Source organism: Rhinatrema bivittatum, unplaced genomic scaffold, assembly GCF_901001135.1.
Source record: "Rhinatrema bivittatum unplaced genomic scaffold, aRhiBiv1.1, whole genome shotgun sequence".
NCBI lineage: Eukaryota > Metazoa > Chordata > Amphibia > Gymnophiona > Rhinatrematidae > Rhinatrema > Rhinatrema bivittatum.
In genome coordinates, this window is record NW_021820444.1 from 381957 (window position 1) to 406074 (window position 24118).

Genomic DNA, 24118 nt, shown 5'->3' on the forward strand with positions numbered 1-24118 from the left:
GTTTACACTTTAAAAAATCTAATAGATTTGTAAGGCAAAGCTCTGTAATAATGGAAGTTGTAATAAATCATCCTCATCATCATTTAGATATTTCGTGCTCTTCCAACAGATGAGTTTAAAGCGTGTTACATAATAAGGCCAACAAAACAAATCACAAAATCACAAGGCCAAGGAGGTACAAAGCACAGGGGTGCAGGAGGTAATGCACAGGTAGGAACAGGTATAGGAACAAGCAGTAAATTTCATCTCAGTGACCTGGTAGAAGGAGGATAACCAATGGAACACTGTGATACCAGGGTACAAATTATATCGAAATGATAGGAAGGATCAACTTGGTGGGGGTGTGGCACTTTATGTCCGGGAGGGCATAGAATTCAAAGGATAAAGATTGTATAAGAGACTAAATGCTCAGTAGAATCTATAGGGGTAGAAATCCCATGTGTGTTAGGTAAGAATATAGTGATAGCAGTATAATACCATCGATCTGGCCAAAATGATCAGACACATGATGAAATGCAAAGAGAAATCAGGAAAGTTAATCAATCTGGAAGTGCAGTAATAATGGGAGATTTCAATTACCCCAATATTGATTGGGTAAATGTAACATCAGGACATGCTAGAAACAGGAAGTTCCTGGATGTAATAAATGATTGCTTCATGGAGCAATTGATTCAGGAATTGATGAGAGAGGGGGAGCTATTTTAGATGTAATTCTTAGTGGAATGCAGGATTTGGTGAGAGCGGAAACGGTGGTGGGGCCACTTGGCAATAATGATCATAACATGATCAAATTTAAACTAATAACTGGAAGGGGACAATATGTAAATCTACAGTGCTAACACTAAACTTTCAAAAGGGAAACTTTGATAAAATGAGGAAAATAGAAAAAACTGAAAGTTTCAGCTGCAAAGATTAAAAGTGTGCAACAGATGTGGACATTGTTTACAATACTATCTTAGAAGAACAGTCCATGTTGCGCTGGAGGTGGACCCTTGGCCTGGTGCAGGATTGGTACGGCCCTCTGGCCAGACCCAGAGAGCGCCTGCCACCAGGAGGCGGAGCACACAAGGAGACAGAGGCTAGCTGGAGCTTCACCAATAACAGTCCTGGATTTCCGCAGGTTGAGCCCTTGGGTATCCAGACCACCTGGACTTAGTTGGGCCTCCAGTGGTCTCCCGGAGAGATATCAGAGAGGTATGCCCACCACGAGCAAGGGTGTGTGGTTGATGCAGAACAGTTGAGCTAGACCTGAACCGGAAGCTCTGGAGCCCTCGGGAAGGCAACAGTTCAGAGAGTTCCTCCGGATGAGACAGGCAGCACGCAGGTCTAGCCACATGGAGGCCGTGGTTGTTACATAAGAACATAAGAAATTGCCATGCTGGGTCAGACCAAGGGTCCATCAAGCCCAGCATCCTGTTTCCAACAGAGGCCAAACCAGGCCACAAGAACCTGGCAATTACCGAAACACTAAGAAGATTCCATGCTACTGATGCAATTAATAGCAGTGGCTATTCCCTAAGTCAACTTAATTAATAGCAATTAATGAACGTCTCCTCCAAGAACTTATCTGAGTGCGTTGGTCCAATGGCCACTGGGGGCCAGAAGAGAATGTCCGAGTGAAGCGCAAGGGTCAGAGCCAGAGTATCAGTCCAAGAGAGGTCAGCCAAAGCAAGGGTCAATACCAGAATCAGTCCGTGCATAGTCATGACAAGCGAGGGTTGGTTCCAGGTGGCAGACAGTAGAGTGGTCAGGCAGGCAGTGGTCAGTTCAAGGCAGCAGGTAAGAGAATGGTCAGGTAGGCAGTAGTCGGTTCCAGGCGGCAGGCAAGAGAATGGTCAAGCAGGCAGAGATCAGTACCAAGAAGTCAGTCTGGATGGGTACTACCTGGGAAGGAGACGCTGGAACAGGAGACACTTGGAACAGAGGCAAACTATCACACCAACGGTGTCGACCCGATTGCCAAGGCAGGGATAAGGGGTTTGAGCCCTGCCTTATATATGGAGCCTTAGTGATGTCATCAGCGTGCGCCTCCCGGGGTTTCCCCGCGCTGCTCCCTTTAAGACTGGAGAGGTCAGCCATTCGCGCGCGCCTAGGGGCGGGGCCGAGCTGTCCGAAGACATGGAGCCCCAGCGGGAGCTCCGCTGTGAGGCCTGCAGGGACGGAGATGCCGAGGGCGGCCACAGTGAGCGAAGGGGGCATCAGGGGTTCGCGGCAGCAGGCAAGCCTGCGCTTGTGGAAGGTAACGCCAGGTGAGCAGGCCCGGTCGCAGCACAACAGTCCAGGTGTTTTCCATGCATTAAGAAAGGTGGAAGGAAGGAAAAACGATTACACGGTGGGGTAAAAGAGGCTATTTTAGCCAAAAAAAAAATCCTTCGAAAATTGGAATAATCCATCTGAAGAAAATAACTTGACAATGCTTATGCTTTATCTTAAGTGTAAAACACTGATAAGACAAGTTAAGAGAGAATTTGAAATGAAGTTGGCCGTAGAAGCAAAAACTCATAATAAAAACTTTTTAAAATATATCTGAAGCAAGAAACCTGTGAGGGAGTCGGTTGGACCATTAGATGACCGAGGGATTAAAGGGGCTCTTAGGGAAGATAAGGCCATTGCAGAAAGACTAAATGAATTCTTTGCCTCAGTGTTTACTAATGAGGATGTTAGGGAGATACCAGTTCTGGAGATGGTTTTCAAGGGTGATGAGTCAGACGAACTGAACCAAATCACTGTGAACCTGGAAGATGTGGTAAGCCAGATTGACAAACTAAAGAGTTGCAAATCACTTGGACAAGATGGAATGCACCCCAGAGTTCTGAAGGAACTCAAAAATGAAATTTCAGATCTATTAGTTAAAATGTGTAACCTATCGTTAAAATCATCCATTGTACCTCAAGACTGAAGGGTGGCCAATGTAACCCCAATATTTAAAAAAGGCTCCAGGGGCAATCTGGGAATCTATAGACTGGTGAGTCTGACTTCAGTGCTGGGTAAAACAGTGGAAACTATTATAAAGATCAAAATCGTAGAGCATATAGAAAGTCATGGTTTACTGCAACACAGTCAGCATGGATTTACCCAAGAGAAGTCTTGCATCACACATCTGCTTCATTTTTTTTGAAGGGGTTAATAAACATGTGGATAAAGGTGAACCGATAAACGTAGTGTATTTGTAGTTTCAGAAGGTGTTTGACAAAGTCCCTTATGAGAGGCGTCTAAGAAAACTAAAAAGTCATGGGATAGGAGGCGATGTCCTTTCGTGGATTACAAACTGGTTAAAAGACAGGAAACAGAGAGTAGGATTAAATGGTCAATTTTCTCAGTGGAAAAGGGTAAACAGTGGAGTGCCTCAGGGATCTGTACTTGGACCGGTGCTTTTCAAAATATATATATAAATGATCTGGAAAAGAATACGATAAGTGAGGTAATCACATTTGCAGATGATACAAAATTATTCAGACTAGTTAAATCACAAACAGATTGTGATAAATTGCAGGAGGACCTTGTGAGACTGGAAGATTGGGCATCCAAAAGGCAGATGAAATTTAATGTGGACAAGTGCAAGGTGTTGCATATAGGGAAAAATAACTCATGCTGTAGTTACACGATGTTAGGTTCCATATTAGGAGCTACCACACAGGAAAAAGATCTAGGCATCATAGTGGATAATACTTTAAAATTGTCGGCTCAGTGTGCTGCAGCAGTCAAAAAAGCAAACAGAATGTTAAGAATTAATAGGAAGGGAATGGTGAATATAACGGAAAATGTCTTATTGCCTATGTATCACTCTATGTTGAGACCGCACCTTGAGTACTGTGTACAATTCTGGTCGCTGCATCTCAAAAAAGATATAGTTGCACCGGAGAAGATACAGCTATTAATTGCATCAGTGGCATGGGATCTACTTAGTGTTTGGGTACTTGCCAGGTTCTTGTGGCCTGGTTTGGCCTCTGTTGGAAACAGGATGCTGGGCTTGATGGACCCTTGGTCTGACCCAGTATGGCAACTTCTTATGTTCTTAAGTTTGTGCCAAAAAGAAGTACGGCACGAGGCAGCATAAACAGATTTGACCTCAGTCCAGGTTTAGGCATAAGTTGTCCAGGAGATGTATTAACAATGTTTCCATGCTGTGGTGAGGTCTGAAGCCGGATTGGAAAGGGTGCAGAATGTTGATGGGAGATCTGATGTACTGAGGTTTAACGCTGATCTGATACTGGTGATCTTCTTGGAAAAGAATTTGGCTAATTTATTGCAGTGGTCAAGGGTGTAGGGATGTGGTAACACCTATGAGCTTATTGGTGAGGCGGAAGAATTTTCTAGCTGAATTTTTTGCTTGAGAGATTGAATTTGAGAATATATTTTTGCATCTGAGACTGCTTTGGTAGTAGGTTGCCTGCTGTCTCTTGCAGTTGTTTCTGTTTACTTGGATTTTGAGTTTTTCCAGCTGTATTCCATTTTTCTTCCAAAATTTTTTAATTCCTTGAGTTTGGGGTGACATAGGGGATGGGGTTAGAGTTCTTTACAGTTGTGATCTTCCTGGGGACAAGGTCATCCAGTGCTTTCTTGAGATCACAGTTCCACATGTCCACTCAGGCAGAGTTTTAATTTTTTCCATATATGCTGGTCATGTTTGAACTCAATTTGGACAGCTTTTGAATTTCCTGTAGGAAGCTTTCTGGGTTTAGGTGGGAGGTGGTCTGACCATCTTTGAAGAGGCTACCTTAGTGCATGGGTTTGTTGGGAATGACCTCAGCTCCAGTTGAATCAGATAGTGTTCTGTCCATGACACCAGGGTGACCTGGGTGACTTTGATTGATTGCTCTTGTAGGAGTGACAGTGGAGCAAGGACCAGGTCAATGGTGTAGCCTGCTTCATCGGTAGGCTACTTGACCAACTGAGAGAGGTCTAGTGCTTTCAGAGAGGCTAAGAAGTCATCTGCATTTGATGTGCTTGGGTCAGCCACATGAATATTGAAGCCACTCAAAAATAAGGTCCTGGGGTGTTTAAATATATCTGATATTATAAGAGTAACAAATCACCAGGACCAGATGGTATCCACCCTAGAGTCCTGAAAAAAACTCAAATATGAAATTGCTAATCTGTTATTAGTAATCTGTAATCTATCATTTAAAACAGCCACAATACCTGAAGATGGAAGGTACTCAATGTAATGCTGATTTTTTAAAATGACTTCGGTTCTGGGCATAATGGTTAAAACAATTCATAAAAATTAAATGACTGGCCCTATAGACATGGCTGGAAGAGTCAACATGGTTTTAGCAAAGGAAAGTCTTTCCTAAAATATATCCAGTGAAGCAAAACAAAACTCTTTTGGGCCAACAGGCTCAATTCCTCCTCTCCCCACATCCCCTCAAATATTTCAAAAAGCAGTTGGAGCTTAGCACCTGATTTCCCTTCTCCCAGCCTCCATAAATAAAAAAGGGGAATTGGATTCATTGGATACCACTGTAAGAGGGGGCATTATGAACTCGGGGTGAAGTATAGGGGGTAGGGTGGGTTTTACATGCACAGTCATAAGTACGAACAGCACAGTTGCCATCAGTGAAGATTTACTGTCATTTGGAGTGGTGCAATCAAGCCAGATAGAGAGTAAATTGTACTATATCTACTCTTCTTTTACCTTTCATCGCTCTAAATCACATAAAATCTTCACTGATGGCAACTGTGCTGTTTGTACCTCTGACTGTGCATGTAAAACTGCCCCCCAAAATCTACCCCACCCCCCAAACCTCACCCTGAGTTACTAGTGCCCCCTCTTTCAGTGGTGTAAATAATTAACTTATATGTAAGTCTCTCTCTAGCAGCCCGCACCGCCATTCGCCATATTTATAGCAATTTGATAAATCTAGGTCTAGATACCTGTCTAACTTTTCAATATCTGCCACATGTTTTAGGGCTGAAAAGAAAGAGGAGCAGAGGTGAGAAAGTCACTGGATAGATCTTGAGGCAAATGCAGCCTGGGAATTTCATCACATTATATAATAAAGGGATGTCACTGGCCACCTGGGAGGGAAGGCAATCCCCGAAGGCCTGGTGTTTTCTGTCCTCAGCTTGCTATGTATCAGGCGAGCGTTCTGTGGCTAACGATTTGTAAGCGTTCGTTAGGAAATGATGCTGCTGCGCCGTATCGTTCTTTAATTGCTGTTATTTTTCCGCATCTAACGCTGTGCGTGTTGTGGTCTGTTTATAGCTGGCGATAGTCCCAAGAGTGGAGCTGATGCTGCAGTGATTGGAGGTAATGTTTTCCATTTTCTTATCAAGATCTGTGTCCCTTCCCCTCCACATCTTTCACCCTTCTGAAATCCCTGCTCTCAAAAGGGCAGAGTTCAGAACTGGGCGGGCAGGCGTAATGCCCACCGATACCTTTTTCCCTGCAGATTTTGCACCAGTACTTTGAAAAAAAAAAAACCTGCCTAACGAACAAGTGCCCACATAGATTTGGACCTCCTTATCTGTGGGTACTTTTGACAGCCAAAACAACACACGCAGTTTTGGAAATGCAACACCATGTGCATTGTTGCACCAAAGGCCTAACCTCACCCTGGGAACGCCTCAAGGGACGTGCGGATAAAAGGACTTGCGTCGCGGCATGAAGCATACGCATTTTATCCACAACCAGGGTCATGGGAGCCAAGTTTTTCAAAATGATTGGAGCTGCTAAACTCAACGGAAATTACCCTTCCCCATTCGCAACAAAGGAGTTTGTTCAGTGCTAGGATTTGCTCAAGTATCCACCACACCCACAGATCTGATACCGAGGTACAGGATGGGCAATGCTGAAAAGGCCGTTTTACGTGGGTAAATGGCTTAAGCATTGCTCTCTTTAATGTCTCTTGTGGCATGCTGTCCGCTGACTCTTAATTCCCACTGACGGGGATAATATTCAAAGGGACTTCTATGGATAAAGCGATATTTTACGCACAGAAATGGCCGTTTACAAAACGGCCTGCCAAACACGTGGGTATAATTATGTGCATATTTATTTATTTAAGTTCTTTTAATATACCGATGCTCAAGACCAAGTCTTATCGTACTGGTTTACAGTGGAACAGGGGGAAACCATTAAACAATTGTATAGAAGATAAAGTTACATTAAACAGGGAACAAAAAACATGGGCTTTGGAAGACAGGAAAGATATCAAAATATAATAACTGGAGAGTACTGAAAGTAGTCATCAACAAAAACAATTAAGTAGCAAGATAAATAAAGGTTAACAAAAGGTTAAAGAATTTGGCTGGTGATTTATCAGAGGCAATTATTAGGAGTAAATTTCCTGTGAAAGGGAGGAACAGGGGAGGTGGGTGGGGGGGGGGTGGAGGCAGGGCAGGGAACGGGTCGGGGGAGGAGATAGGGAATGGGTAGGAAGGTGAAAAGAGACAATATTGGTTGATAGAGGCAATATCAACCATAAGCTTGGACGAACAGCCAGGTTTTCAGTTTCTTTCTGAAAGATAGATGGCATTGTTCCTGACGTATGTCTGGGGGGAGAGAGTTCCAATGGAGCGGACCCGCTGTCGAAAGAGCTCGTTTATGGATGGAGTTGTGGACCAAGAGTTTGCTTGGGGGAGCCTGGAGAGAGCCTTTGTATGCGGATCTGATCGGCCTTGTGGAAGCATGAAGTTCGAGGGGGATAGAGAGTTGGAGCGCGGATTGCTGGTAGACAGATTTGTGAATGATAGTGAGAGTCTTGAAGAGTATTCTATAGTGGATTGGTAGCCAGTGTAGGATTTTTAGAATTGGTGTGATGTGGCCTTTCCGACGCGAGTTAGTAAGAATCCTGGCTGCTGCGATTTGCAGCATCTGTAGAGGTTTAGTAGACGAGGCATATTTCATATTCGCATCCTGGGGCGGAGCTGGGATGGGGTTAGGACTTTTACTTTGTAAAACTCCGACCATGTGTGTGTACATTTTCAGGAAGAGCAAATAACAGCTGCAACTTCAGTGGGAGCAGATTTGGCAGGATAATTTTTCAAAGCAGATTTGTACGTGTTAAGCCCACTTAACACTGGCATAACTTGCATGTGTACGTGCTGCCTGAGTTATGCGGGATGTTTGAACGTTACCCTCCCTCTGTCCAGAGGATCAGTAAGTACCTCTCTAGCATTCCTTGCCAACAGCAGTGCAATCCAAGAATCATCTTCCAAGTGCCCCTAATCTCACTGGCCTAGACGACTGCAGTGCTGAAGGTCTTCATCATCCAATTTTGGCTTGTTTAAGAAATGAGCCATCCATTCTACCAAGATGGACTCAAATCAAACTCTCTCTGAATGGAAACTATCTCAGGAGCATTGGTTAAAATCCCATCACTTTTAATCCCAGAATAGCTTTTTTTTTTTTTTTTAAATTCAAACCCTTGATAATTTTCTGGGACCTGGCCATTTGACATGGCTGTGTGTGATTGCTAGACAGAGCTTTATATTTCTTCAAGCCTTTCAAGTTTTCACCATGATACATTTATATAGCCCATGAATGTTTCAATACAATGGCACCAGTTAAAAATTGGCAGCGCTGAACGGCATCTGACGGTGTCCTGTAGGTTGCTGATGGGCTTTGTTGATGTTTGTTGGGCTGCAGTAGATTGCACATCTGAGGAATGGGCATGGATCCTACTTGGTTTACCTTAAAGAAGAAGCCAGTGGACATCTTTTTAAGTCACTCTATATAGAGACCCTATTTTATCCTATTGGGGTGATGCCAGGAAGTCAGCCAATGACCCCTGTGTCTCAGAAACTTGTAGAATCAAGTGAAGAAATTACTCTCAGAGAAGTGCAAACAATCCAAGGTCAAACTGGAACCTGATGAATTTCACCGGGCAGAATATCTCAGTCCAATCGAGGGTGGGTTTTCTCTGCTTTGGGAAAGATATGTTTATATTGAAATGCAGTTGTATTGGGGGTTTTTTTGGCATACTGTATAATTTTTTGAAAACAGAATTAGTGGAGTGCCTCAAAGATTGGTTCTGGAGCCAGTCCTGTTCAATATCTTTGTGAGATATATTACAGAGGGGTTAGAAGGAAATGTTCCTATTTTTGTAGACGACAATAAAATTTGCAACAGAGTGGACACGCCCTGAGGAAGTAGACAGAAAGAGACGGGATCTAAGAAAGCTTGAGGCATGATCGAATGCTTGGCAGTTAAGATTCAATGCCAAAAAGTACAAAGTAGTGCATTTGGGATGCAAAAGTTCAAAGGAGCTGTGTGTGATGGCGGGTGGGAGACCAATGAGGATGGACCAGGAGAGAGAGACCTTGGGGCGATAATATCTGATGGACTGAAGGTAATGAAGCAGTGTGACAAGGCCGTGACTATTAGGGCCAGAGGGATGCTAGGCTGCATAGAGAGAGGCATAGCCAGCAAGAAAAAGGAGGTGGTAGTTCCCATGTTCAGGCCACTGCTGAGGCCTCACTATGTTTCGTTCTGGAGGCCCTATGTCGAGGACCAAACTATGTATACCCTAGAAGAGAGGAGAGATGGGGGAATACAATACAGACTTTTAAGTACCAGAAAGGTATTAAAAATGCAGAAGAGGCAAACCTTTTCCAATGGAAGGAAGCTTTAAAACCAGGGGTCATGATAGGAAGCTCCAAAGGGGGAGACTCAGGAACGCCATAACGCATGCGATAAATACCGCATCGCAAAATGCGTTTGCAAATTTAAAATTAGTAGTCGAGTGGGGAGGAGTAAATGGAAATGAGAACTGGTTAATGTTGCGTGCAGTAACATAACACAGAATTTAATGCCGGAAATAGGAAAGAGAGAGCTTCTCTGTGGAGGGTTACTTATAATTGAACTTTTTATTCCACTGGAAGAGGGGGTATTATGAACTCAGGGTGAGATTTGTGGGGTGGGGTGGGATCTGGGGGCAGTTTAAAATGCACAGTCATGCGTACGAACAGAACAGTATCACCAGTGAAGATTTAATGTGATTTGGAGGGATGAAAGGTGAAAGAAGAGTAGATTTGTATCATGCTCTCTCTACCTAGCTTGATGCTCTCTCTCTCTCTAGCTTCAATCAAGGTAGATCGAGAGTAAAGTGTAAAATTCTGCTCTTTCACCTTCCATCTCTGCAAATCACATTAAATCTTCACTGATGGTAAATGTGCTGTTCATAGTTATGACTGTTAATGTAAAATTGCCTCCTCCTCTCTCTCTCGCTCTCTCTCTCTCACGCACACACCAAGCCAAATCACAAAATGCAATAAAAGCCTGTCCAGTCATAACACAGCATGCAATAAATTTAACTCATGTTGCAAAAAAAATAGCTATGCAATGCGGTACCCGGAAAATTTACCTAACCATGCCCCTTTTTTTATTGTGGGCACTATTTTTGCGATATTTGTAGCAAAATGATGAATCTAGGCCTTAGATAGCCCGCTGTGGTTTGAATATCTAAGCCCATATACTATATATTATGCAACTGTAACAGATACTCAGAGATCAGTAAGACTTAGCCGGCTATCTTAGCCGGGATATTCAGTGGGGTGGCCATGCCACTGAATATACCTGGGTAAATTTAGTTAGCTGGATAAGAGAACCGGCTAACTTTAGACCTGCTCAATAGGAGATCTAAAGTTAGCTAGATAAGTTTGAATGTTGCAGCTTATCTTGCTAATTTAGCCAGATAAATAATTCCTTCCTGTTACATCCCAGAATCCCTCTTCTCTTATCTAGGTAGATTTTAGCCAGAAAATGACATATCTGACTAAAATCTAACTAGATAAGAGGCTGAATATGCTAAAACTTGCCATTTAATCAGATAACTTTAAGTTATTTGTCTAAATGGCTTTATAATTTCTACCTCTCAGAGTTCAATTCAGGGTCTGGTCTATTTTCATTTTTCCTTTGGTAGCCAATTACCAGGTTCTCAGGAAAAAAACAGAGAGATGGGAAACCGTTATTTGTTTTAACCAAAGACATAACTTTTTTTCTCCTAAGACAAGCAGGATGGTAGTCCTCACACATTGGTGACATCATCCGATGGAGCCTGGCATGGAAAACATGTGTCAAAGTTTCTAAAAACTTTGACTGGCACACTGAGCATGCTCAGCATGCCACTATCCTCGCGACCACGTGGGGTCCCTCTTCAGTCTCTTCTTTTTCCATGGAGTGGTCATCTCACGGTTGTGGAGCTCCTGCTCTAGTTTTTTTTGGAAAGCTTTTACTCAGTTGGTTCTTTGACTTTCCTGCACCGGGTCCCTCTCCATTCCCTCAGCTTAGTTGGGCAGCATGGTAAGTTTTTCTTCGTTCTGTGCGTTTGATTCCTGGTAGTGTTTCCTTCCTTCCTGCCGGTCATCAACCGTTTGTCGAGTCTTCCTTTATGGCGTTAGGTTTTCAGCGGTTCCCCCAGTGCCCTCGAACCATGACTCTCACAGATCCGCACAAGGTATGAATCTTTTGCTGGGGGCACCACACAACGTTCAAGGGTGTCGATTTTGTGACCACATGACCCCCAAGGGCTGGTGCGCCCGCCTGGATAAAATGGAGAAGCTCTTCGGGTCGAAGAAATCCAAACCTTCAACTCCAGCTTCGGAAGCATCGACTCCGAAAGGCTGAGGGGAACCGATGGACACCGAGCCCTCGATGTCCACCCCTCCACCAGGACCTTTGTCGGTCTCTTCTTGCTCAAGGACTTCTGGATCATCTCCTTCTTCCTCAACACCAGGGAAAGATCAGGCCGAGCACCATGGGAAGTCCAGGAGCATCACCACCGGTCTCTGTCTTCACATGGTGCTGGGCTCCGGTCGGCATCAGCGTCTGCTGTGATGCCCCCGAAGCGACCCTGTGGCGAGGAGGCACCACCCTCCATCAAACCTGGTGCCAGGCACCAATCTCCCTTGGGGCTCCGGAGGAGATCCAGTTTCGCCTCCCCCTTCTCCATCCAGCCTGTCTTCGGCGAATTTCCAGGAGAAGTTGGAACGCAGAGTGCAACTGGCAGTTATCTAAGCCCTGCAGGGCCTCGAGTCACCGGCCCCAGCGGTGCGGGAGCCTATGCCCTCCATGTTGGCACCGCTGCTGGAGTGCCTCGACGTCCTTCTCAGCGTTCTCCCCACACAGCCGCTGCCAGTGCCCAGGGGTCCCTTGATACCACAACAGCCATCGTTGCCTCCTCCTTCCAGTGCTATCTCCATTGTGGATTTCGAGGAGGATGAAAGCCCTTCAAAGCCCGCTGCACCATCAAGGCCCTTGGTTCCACAGCCAGCATTGCCTGGTCCACTTTTGGGTCCTTTGGGGCCCTCGATGCCCTCGGCACTCAAGCTGCAGGGTCTGGGAGGTGGCTTTCCACTAGTGTCTCCAGGCGATCTCAGCAATGACCCATGGGGGGATGATACCTCCAAGTCTTCTTTCAATGACGCCAGTGACCTTCCCTCTGACCCATCTCCTCTGGAGGAATGGCATCGGTCCCCGCCTGATGATTTAACTTTTGCTGGGTTCATGCGGACCATCGCAGAAACCATTCTGTTCCAACTGCTAATGGAAGAGGATGCCAGACACAAAATGCTAGAGGTTCTCCAGTTTGTGGATGCTCCAAAGGAGGTGGTGGCTGTTCCTGTCCATGATATCTTTAAGGAGCTGCTCCTTCGGATTTGGGAACACCTCATCTCTGTGCCTCCAGTGAATAGGAAGGCTAATGTGGTTTATTGGGTCCAGCATGCTTTGGAGTCCGAGAAGTGTCAACTTACACACCAGTCAGTTGTAGAGGAGTCCGCCCTTAAGAAGGCCAAGCGTTCTCGCACCCATGCCTCCGCCCCTCTGGGACGGGAACACAGGGCTCTGGATGCGCTGGGTAGGAAGATGTTTCAGGATGCCATGCTGATCGCCCGTATCCCCTCTTACCAGCTGTACATGACCTTCTGTGTATTGGCAAAAACCTCTTTGGTGACAAGGGGTTCCTTTTCAGTCTCCCCCTGCCCAGATTGTGCTCATTATGGATGCATCCACCCTGGCTTGGGTTGCCCATGTGGAAGGACTCCGTACCCAGGGTCAGTTGAAGGATCACCATGAGACCCGGCAACATTTCTCTGCTAGTACGTCTGACCCGCCATCTTCGGCCAGGAAGTCTTCTTGACAAGGCCCAAGGAGATCCTTTTTTCACCAGAGGAAATACTATCCTCCTGCCTCTCGTGCCCGTTCCCAGCACGTGAGCTCTAGGGGCCCCCCTAGACAGGAGCAGACCACCAGACCTCAGCTGAAGCCCTAGACAAGCCCTGCTAATAGATTTTGACTGGCTGTGAGGGAGCATCAGCCAGCTGCCCTTGCCCATGATGCCGACCCTCCGGTCGGAGGCCAGCTGTGGTTCTTTGTGAACCATTGGCCTAGTATCATCTTGGACCAGTGGGTTCTGTCCATTATTCATCGAGAGTATTGGCTGAACTTCCTGGGTGTCCGGTCAGACTCTCCCCCATCCCCCTTTTGGGGTCCATCCTGGCATCAGGAAATACTTTTGACAGAGCTCTCTGCCCTTGTAACAGCCAGGGCAGTCGAGCCCATTCCCCTGCAGCAGCGGGGGCAGGAATTCTACTCCTAGTATTTCCTGATTCCAAAGAGAACTGGGGGATTCCGTCCTATTCTGGACTTGAGATCCTTGAACGAGTTTCTAAAAAGAGAAAAATTCAAGATGGTCTCTCTGGGCACCCTCCTGCAAAGTGGGGACTGCCTTTGCTCCCTCAATTTAAAAGACGCATATGCCCACATTGAGATCTTCTGTGGTCACAGTAGCTCTGGTTTGTCATGGGTGAGCACCATTTCCAGTACAAGGTGTGCCCTTCGGCCTTGCCTCGGCCCAGTGTGTCTTCACCAAGTGTCTGGCCATGGTGGGTACGCACCTCCGCAGACTAGGGGTGCAGGTGTTTCCTTACCTGGACGATTGACTGGTCAAAAGCTCCACCCAGGAGGGAGCGCTTTGATCCCTGCAGGTGTTGGAGTCCCTGGGATTTTATCAACTAGCTGAAGTCCCAGCTGTTGCCTCAGTTGAGTTTCATCGGCGCCCGATTGGACACTGCTCAAGCCAGAGCTTTTCTTCCCCGCGATCGGGCTCTCGCACTGGCGTCCCTTGCAGGAGTGGTCCAACGGAGCCGGCAGGGCTCGGCTCACCGCATGCTACGGCTCCTGGGTCACATGGCTGCAACTGTCCATGTTACCCCCTTTGCTTGCTTACATATATGCAGAACTCAATGGACCTTCTGATCCCAGTGGCAACAAGCCATGCAGGACCTCTATGTTCGCATCTGAGTTACTCCACCTCTCCAGGACTCCTTGTCATGGTGGGAGATTCTGCCCAATTTGGAGCAGGGGGTTCCTTTTCAGTCTCCCCCTGCCCAGATTGTGCTCATTATGGATGCATCCACCCTGGCTTGGGTTGCCCATGTGGAAGGACTCCGTACCCAGGGTCTATGGTCCGCCCAGGAAGCACAGTGTCAAATCAACTTCCTGGAGCCCCCCCGATCCGATATGCGCTCTGGGTGTTCAGAGATTGGCTGACCAACAAAGCAGTCCTGATCCAGACCGACACCCAGGTGCCGATGTGGAACATAAACAAGCAGAGAGAGGTACAAGGTTGTTCCTCCTGTGACAGGAAGTAATTCAGATTTGGTCATGGGCTCTGTCCCAGGGTATGGTGCTCCAAGCCATGTATCTAGCCAGGACAGAGAATGTAGTGGTGAACAGGCTGAGTCAGGCCTTCTAACCCCATGAATAGTCCCTGAATCAGGAGGTAGCAGATCAGATCTTCTGTCTCTGGGGCACCCTAGACATGGATCTCTTCGCATCCTCCTACCACAAGAAGGTGGACCAGTTCTGCTTCCTATACTGGGGGGAAGGCAAGCCAGCTTCAGATGCCTTTGCCCGCCACTGGTGCAAAGGCCTTCTGTACGTATATCCTCCACTTCCTCTGGTGACAAAGACTCCCCTGAAGCTCCAACAGGACAAGGGGATCATGATCCTTATAACCCTCCATGGCCGAAGCAGATCTGGTTCCTGCTCCCCAGACCTCATCACACAGGATCAGGGCAGCCTGCACCATCCCAACCTCAGGGCCTTGTCCCGGACGCCTTGGATGTTGAAAGGTTAATTCTACAGCCTGTCGGATGAGGTGTGTCGGGACCTGGTGGCTTCCAGGAAGCCTTTCACTAGGAAGTCTTATGGCCTGAAGTTGAGGAGGTTTTCCATGTGGTATGAGCACCACGGCTTTGACCTGTTCTCCTGCTCCACACCAAAACTGCTTGACTACCTCCTGAACCTTTCAGATACTGGCTTAAAGACCAACTCAGTTAGGTGCACCTGAGTGCTATAAGTGCCTACCATCAGGGTATGGATGTTTTGCCCATCTCTGTGCAGCCCATAGTGAGTCGCTTTATGTGGAGTTTCCTGCAGTTGAAGCCTCCCCTGCGACCTCCTGCTGTCTCCTGGGACCTCAATGTGGTGTTGGCTCAGCTTATGAAAGCTCCTTTTGAGCCGCTGCATAACTGTGACCTGAAGTACCTGACTTGGAAGGTTATCTTTTTGGTCACGATCACTTCAGCGAGCAGAGTCGGCGAGCTTCAGACCCTTGTGATGTATCTACCTTACACAAAGTTCATGATAGGGCGGTTCTGTGCACGCACCCTAAGTTCTTGCTGAAGGTGATAACGGATTTCCATCTTAACTAGTCAATCGTCCTGCCCACGTTTTTTCCCAGACCTCATTCTCACCAGGTCTGTATTGCAAGAGAGCCTTCTACTTAGAGCGAACAGCAGGCCATAGGCAGTCTACGCAACTCTTCATCTCTTTTGACAAGAATAGATTAGGAGTTGCGGTTGCTATGCACCCCCTGTCTGACTGACTAGCGGATTGCATTTCCTTCTGGTATACTAGGGTAAGACTGCGACTTGGAGGCCATGTCAAGGCTCATTCGGTCAGGGCCATGAAAGCTTCAGTGACCCACTTGAGAGCGGTCCCCTTGGATGAGATCTGCCTGGCTGCGAGGTGGAGTTCCCTCCACACTTTTGCCTCTCATTACTGTCTGGATAGGGATGGCTAACGTGATAGCAGCTTCTGCCAGTCTGTCCTCCAGAATCTCTTTCAGCTGTAGAACCCAACTCTTCCTGACTGGGGTCCATTTTTTGGGTTCAGGCTGTCTCCCTTTGTTACCAACAGCACCAGTGTTGTGCCCATTGGCATAAGGTTGGTTGCCTGTTGGTCTTGCTTATTGATAGGGAACAGCCTGTATCTAGGGATTCACCCATGTGTAAGGACTACCATGCTAAGAACATAAATTGCCATACTGGGTCAGACCAAGGGTCCATCAAGCCCAACATCCTGTTTCCAACAGTGGTCAGCCCAGGCAACAAGTACCTGGCAAGTACCCAAACACTAAGTAGATCCCATGCTACTGAAGCCAGAAATAGCAGTGGTTATTTCCTAAGTCAACTTGATTAATAGCAGCTAATGGACATCTCCTTCAAGAATTTATCCAAACCTTTTTTAAATCCAGCTACACTAACTGCACTAACCACATCCTCTGGCAACAAAATCCAGAGCTTAATTGTGCATTGAATGAAAAAGAATTTTCTCTGATTAGTTTTAAATTGCTACTTGCTAACTTCATGGAGTGTCCCCTAGTCCTTGTATTATCTGAAAGAGGAAATAACTGATACACATTTTTCCGTTCAAGTCCTTTCATGATTTTGTAGATCTGTAGCATATCTCCCCTCAGTCATCTCTTCTCCAAGCTGAACAGCACTAACCTCTTTAGCCGTTCCTCATAGAGGAGCCGTTCTCTTTATTATTTTGGTCACCTTCTCTGTACCATTTTGGTCGCCTTCTCTGTACCTTCTCCAATGCAACTACATCTTCTTTGAGTTGCAGTGACCAGAACTGTACACAGTACTCAAGGTGCGGTCTCACCATGGAGCGATACAGAGGCATTATGACATTTTCCAATTTATTTATTACCTTCCTAATAATTCCTAACATTCTGCTTGCTTTTTTGACTGCCGCAGCACACTGAGCCGACGATTTCAATGTGTTATCCACTATGACGCCTAGATCTTTTTTCTGGGTAGTAACTCCTAACATACAGGCCGATACAGTAAAGTTCGCGGGAGCGCATGCACAGGCCATTGTCCTGTGCGCGTGATTCAGTAAACCAAAATATTTAAATTAGGGCCCATGGTAAAAAGAGATGCTAGGGACACTAGCGCGTCCCTAGCGCCTCTTTTTGGACAGGAGCGGCGGCTGTCAGCAGGTTTGACAGCCGACGCTCAATTTTGCCAGCGTCGGTTCTCAAACCCGCTGACAGCCACGGGTTCGGAAACCAGACGCCGTCAAAATTGAGCGCCGGTTTTCAAGCCGTGGGCTGATTTTTTTTTTTTTTTTTTACTTTTTTTTTTAACTTTTGGGTCCTCCGACTTAATATCGCCATGATATTAAGTCGGAGGGTGCACAGAAAAGCAGTTTTTCTGCTTTTCTGTGCACTTCCCCAGCGCTGGCAGAAATTAACGCCTACCTTTGGGTAGGCGCTAATTTCTTAAAGTAAAATGTGTGGCTTGGCCGCACATTTTACTTACTGTATCGCGCGAGAATGACTAATAGGGCCATCAACATGCATTTGCATGTTGATGGCGCTATTAGTCTCGGGAGGGTTAGACGCGCGTTTTCGACGCACTATTACCCCTTACTGAATAAGGGGTAAAGCTAGCGCGTCAAAAACACGCGTCCAAATGCCGTATCGGCCTGATAGTAACTACAGCAAGGGTTATTTTTCCCTATATGCAACACCTTGCACTTGTCCACATTAAATTTCATCTGCCATTTGAATGCCCAATCTTCCAGTCTTGCAAGGTTCTCCTGCAATTTATCACAATCCACTTGTGATTTAACTACTCTGAATAATTTTGTATCATTCACAAATTCATCCTAGGAGAAAGCAGAGTTGTTTACCTGTAATAGGACAGCAGGATGTTAGTCCTGTTACGAAACCCGCCCGCCACCCTGTGGAGTTGTGTTTTTTCTATGTTTATATTTTATTTTTCATAATTCTATGTTAAAAGACTGAAGAGAGACCCCGCATGGACGCGTGGATAGTGGCGTGCTCAGTGTGTCAGTTAAAGTTTCTAGAAACTTTGACATAAGTTTTCCATCGGATGATGTCACCCATGTGTGAGGACTAACATCCTGATGTCCTAGGCGAACACCTGTTACAGGTAAGCAACTCTGCTTTATGAGACTTACATCTGAAAAAGGAAGTTGTTTCTTCAACAACCATGAAAATAATATTAAATCAAGTATTCATTAAAAGAATGCAAATGATCATTTTACTACAGTTATCGTTCTGATGTTTTTGTAACAGGAAAAGAACATAAGAACATAAGAAATTGCCATGCTGGGTCAGACCAAGGGTCCATGAAGCCCAGCATCCTGTTTTCAACAGAGGCCAAACTTTAAAATCGTCGGCTCAGTGTGCTGCAGCAGTCAAAAAAGCAAACGGAATGTTAGGAATTATTAGAAAGGGAATGGTGAATAAAACGTAAAATGCCATAATGCCTCTGTATCGCTCCATGGTGAAACCGCACCTTGAATACTGTGTACAATTCTGGTCGCCGCATCTCAAAAAATATATAGTTGCGATGGAGAAGGTATAGAAAAGGGCAACCAAAATGATAAAGGGGATGGAACAGCTCCCTTTTGAGGAAAGGCTGAAGAGGTTAGGGCTGTTCAGCTTGGAGAAGAGACGACTGAGGGGGGATATGATAGAGGTCTTTAAGATCTTGAGAGGTCTTGAACGAGTAGATGTGAATCGGTTATTTACACTTTCAAATAAGAGAAGGACTAGGGGGCACTCCATGAAGTTAGCAAGTAGCACATTTAAGGCTAATCGGAGAAAATTCTTTTTCACTCAACGCACAATAAAGCTCTGGAATTTGTTGCCAGAGGACGTGGTTAGTGCTGTTAGTGTAGCTGGGTTCAAAAAAGGTTTGGATAAAGACTAATCGGAGAAAATTCTTTTTCACTCAACGCACAATTAAGCTCTGGAATTTGTTGCCAGAGGACGTGGTTAGTGCTGTTAGTGTAGCTGGGCTCAAAAAAGGTTTGGATAAGTTCTTGGAGGAGAAGTCCATTAACTGCTATTAATCAAGTTTACTTAGGGAATAGCCACTGCTATTAATTGCATCAGTAGCATGGGATCTTCTTAGTGTTTGGGTAATTGCCATGTTCTTTTGGCCTGGTTTGGCCTCTGTTGGAACCAGGATGCTGGGCTTGATGGACTCTTGGTCTGACCCAGCATGGCAATTTCTTATGTTCTTATGTTCTTACTCCATCTGAAAGGAAAGTTTCCACAACTTGAGTCCCTTAACCCACTCAGACTTCCACTGATCTCCAGCCTACAGCTCTCCCATTGGTAGCACAGGTTTGCTGTCTCCTCTATGGGATCTGTGCATGACTGAGAAAACCCCATCCTCCTACTGGCTAGATGCATTTATTCCACCTGCAGTTTCTCCATCTACTGAGCATGTGCATTGCCTTTAAACATGGCTGCTGTAAAGCCACATCATGCAACTGAGCATGCTCTGTACTCTTCACGTTCTCCAGGCTTCTTAAAGAGAAACTAACTGTGTAAATACAGTCAGTGGGAGTTACATAACCCAACCCTAACTCCCTCCTCCACCCCCCAAGTCTGTCCTCTCAACCCTTTTGCCACTACTATCCCAAGCATGCCCCCAAATCTGCCAAAGTGATGACCTCCACCTTGTCAGCTTGAGTAGGCCATCTTCAGCTTTGTTTCTCGCAAGACTAATATCCAAGCCATCCCCCCAATGCTGCAATACCACTGCTGTTTAGAGCAGTAACTGCCATTCTGTGTGGATTACTCCAGTGCATTCCTGGAAGTACAGACCACCACTGCTGTTGTGGCTGAAGCACCGTTCATCCAGGACTTCATTACCATGCTTTGTCTCCACTGTGTTTATCCCAATGTTTTTTTTAATTGCATTACTGCTTTTATTTCCACCGCCTCCTCCGGAAGGGTATTCTAGTTATCCACCACTCTCGATGAAAAAAATACTTCCTGACATTGTGTCTGAGTCTCCCTCCTTGAATAGAAGCACTAACTATATAAAGACAACATAATAATGATCATTTATTATATTACAATGGCTCTCAACTCTGGTCCTCGGAGTCCTTCAGTGCTGGTTCATGCAACATTTAAGGATATATTTGCTTTAAGTACAACCAGGACTGCAGTTGAGGCCCACTGTTTTATTAGAGCCAGCACAAGAAAAGTTCACTATATCCTGTAATAATAAAATTACATTGCCATGAATTGCCAGGAAATTTGGACCATCCTAAAATCCAGCTGTGATGAAAGATGTTGCCAACCTGATAAACTGTGATTTCTCTTTGCAGGTGTGATAGCAGCTGTGGTAGTTGTTCTCATCTGCCTTCTGGTGGTGATGCTGCGTTATATGTACAGGCACAAGGGCACCTACCGTACTAACGAAGCCAAGGGAACAGAATTTGCCGAGAGTGCTGATGCGGCACTGAAAAACGACCCAGCTCTTCAGGAGGCTGTTGACGAAAGCAAAAAAGAATATTTTATCTAAAAAAAAGAGGAAAGAATAGAAGCAGCATATATATATATATATACATATACATACATGTGTATTCATACTTTTTTGTCATTGCTAATGGGGAAAAATTGAAACACTAACTCGGAGATGCAGGATGCAGCATTAATAGGGTGTCCAGTTTGTTCTGTAGCATGGCAGGAAGACAGGCGGGGATGGTTTTGGTTTTACCCCATTATGTAAGTGGATTGGTAGTTCCGCTAGTCCTAGAGAAAAAGGAACTACCAGTCCGTGAAACTCAACGGGACTAAAGCCAGGAGTGGCTCTGCCTCTCGCTCATGAAACGGGGCCAATGGGTAACCCTAAGCATTAACGCTGGAATGCGGGAGAAAGAATAAGCTACAGTCCTAGTTCAAATGCCACCTTGTTCTAGGAGAACTCAAAGCCAGATACTGGGTTATTGACCTTGTGATTGACATAAGCTGGCTTGAAGTCAGAGTCAAGCAAGAAGAACCTAGACTCAACTCTGAGACCCAAGACTGGGTAACGATGATGTATCAGTTGACAACAAATGCAGGACGATAATGGAAACCAACCTTCTAGAATGAAGGATATATTTCTGTTAAGCAAGAGCTACTTGAAAACTAATAAACTCTGACAAGTGAATGTCCTGAAAAAGACTCACACATGGGGCCGTGCAATCAGATCTGCCTAGAAAATGCATCCCATATTTTGTATACTCTCATCTGTGCTGTCACAAGTGAGACCATATAAATATATTTTTGTCTAGGTGGGAGGGGGGGGGCAGCTTTTGTTTTATTATTTACTCTCTAAACCTTTTCAAGTGAACACATGCTTTGGGAGGACGTGCTCTACCTTGCATTTTCTTTTTATAATAAATGTGGGGTTTGACTTAACACTCCTGAGACAAAGTTCCGGCTCGTTCTTTCCAGAGCCGAAACCAGCAGGCAGCAGAATGGCAGTGATTGATGCTATCCACTCGGGGCAGACTCATCTTAAGACCCAATGCATTACTTTTCAGGTGTGAATGTGTAAATGCGATTTCTCACCAGTAAACCAAGTAGACGTGACTGATAAGTCATAGAGCAGGCTGATGCAGATGGCCTGAAGGTCTCATTCTTACAAAGTGACTTTAGTCACTGGAAGCCTGCACTAAGTGCTCCGTAAGTGATCACCACTAGCCTGGAAAATATGATCCCAGCTGGCCATGAATGCAATCCGGGGTGCCAGTACGGTGCAAACCTGGAAGCACAGGCCATTGAAGATACTGGCAGGAAAAGATTAAAAACCACTCGGTGCACCCAGTCTGCCCATTTGCACCTGTCACGGGCCTCATTTGGTCCATAGTCTTCTCCCTCTGCAGCTAAGATTCCCTTGTGTCTATTCCATGCACGCTTGAATTCTCTAGAACGTGGGCGTCTGTGAAATCAGTCCTTTTCCATAATAATCAGCAAATACAGAGCCTGGTCTATACAATGGGTCTGGGCGTCAGCGCAGGCTTATAGGAAGGGGGTGCCTGTTTGTTATTTCAAGCCACGGAGCAGCAGATTTTGAACAAAGCTAGGTTCCTGCTGCTCTACTATGTCCGTTCTATAATTGCTGAATGGCCCGCACCAACTTAGCTTTCTTTCTCTTCTCTAATGTCCTCCATGTCATCCAATCCAAGAATATAAACCCCTGAACCAGGCAAATATGCTAATGTGAGTTGAGCTGTGCATGATTACGATTTATAACTAGATGATCCATGAATTTCCCCTTATTTAGTCAAGTCACTTAACAGCCTAGCCCAGCTTAGCTTTGGTGATCCTAAATTTACTTCTGCTTTAGAATTAGTTGAAACTCGTTTGCTCTACTTTATATGTGTGGCTTTTTATAGGGCTTGCAGGAGTCATCAGTTCGGCACCCTAGGTTGAGTCAATAAAGCATAAGCCTAGAATTTATGAGGCCAAAATAGTTCTGTCTCTCCAATCCTTAAGAATCGTTACTCTGACAGCAGAAGGACCATCACCCATTAATGAAATAGAGAGGCTACCATTAGGCAATACATGCTCATACAGTCATTAGAACATAAGAATTGTCATACTGAGTAGACCAAGGGTCCATCAAGCCCAGTATCCTGTTTCCAACAGTGGCCAATCCAAGTCACAAGTACCTGACAAGAACCCAAACATTAAATAAATCTCAAGCTTCTATTGCTTATTAATTAATAGCAGCTTATGGATTTTTCCTCTAGCAACTTATCCAAACCTTTTTTAAACCCAGCTATATTAATTGCTGTAACCACATCCTCTGGCAACAAATTTCAGAGTTTAATTGTGCATTGAGTGAAAAAGAATTTTCTTTGATTTGTTTTAAATGAGCTACTTGCTAACTTCATGGCGTGGCCTCTAGTCCTTCTATTATCTGAGAGAGTAAATAACCAATTTGCATTAACTTTTTCAAGTCCTTTCATGATTTAATACATCACTATCATATCCCTTTCCTCATAGGGCAGCCGTTCCATGCCACTTATCATGTTGGTCGCCTTTCTCTCCACTTTCTCTAGTGCAACTATATCTTTTTTGAGATGCGGCGACCAGAATTGCACACAGTATTCAAGGTGTGGTCTCACCATGGAGCGATACAGAGGCATTATGACATCCATCATTTTATTTGCCATTCCCTTCCTAATAATTCCTAATATTCTGTTTGCTTTTTTGATCGCCACAGCACACTGAGCCAACAATTTCAATGTATTATCCACTATGATGCCTAGATTTCTTTCCTGGGTGGTAACTCCTAAGATAGAACATAACTTTGTGTAACTACAGCAAGGGTTATTTTTCCCTATATGCATCACTTTGCACTTGTCCATGTTGCATTTCATCTGCCATTTGGAAGCCCAATCTTCCAGTCTCGGAAGATCCTCCTGCAATTCACCACAATCCGCTTGAGATTTAACTACTCTGCATAATTTTGTGTCATCCGCAAATTTGATCACCTCACTCATTGTACCCCATTCCAGATCATTTTTAAATATATTAAAAAGCACCAGTCCAAGTACAGATCCCTGAGACACTCCACTGTTTACCTTTTTCACTGTGAAAACAGACTTGACTGTTTACTTTTTTCACTGTGAAAACAGACCATTTAATCCTGTCTTTAAACCAGCTTCTCTCCACAAAAGGACATCGCCTCGTATCCCACGCCTTCTGAAAATCCAAATACACTACATCTACTGGTTCACCTTTGTCCTCATGTTTATTCATCCCTTCAAAAAAATGTAGGAGATTTGTGAGGCAAGACTTCCCTTGGGTAAATCCATGCTGGCTGTGTCCCATTAAACCATGTCTATCTAAATGTTTTGTGATTTTATTCTTTATAACAGTTTCCACAATTTTTCCCAGCACTGAAATCAGGCTCACCAGTCTGTAGTTTATGGGATCACCACTGGAGCCCTTTTTAAATATCAGGGTTACGCTGGCCATCTTCCAATCTTCAGGTACAATGGATGATTTTAATGATAGGTTACAAATTAATTAAATAGGACTGAAATTTC

The 24118-nt window shown here is 45.1% G+C and overlaps 1 protein-coding gene across 1 annotated transcript in view; it reads left to right on the forward strand.

Moving 5' to 3' along the window:
* The window catches only part of GYPC (glycophorin C (Gerbich blood group)), a 59008-nt gene extending 37523 nt beyond the window's left edge, over positions 1-21485 (forward strand). The window contains exons 2-3 of the mRNA XM_029586056.1: positions 6209-6253; positions 20399-21485. Coding sequence (XP_029441916.1) covers positions 6209-6253; positions 20399-20595 — 242 coding nt within the window. The 3' untranslated portion in view covers positions 20596-21485. The remainder of the gene's footprint in view (positions 1-6208; positions 6254-20398) is intronic.
* The last annotated feature ends 2633 nt before the right edge of the window (positions 21486-24118 follow it).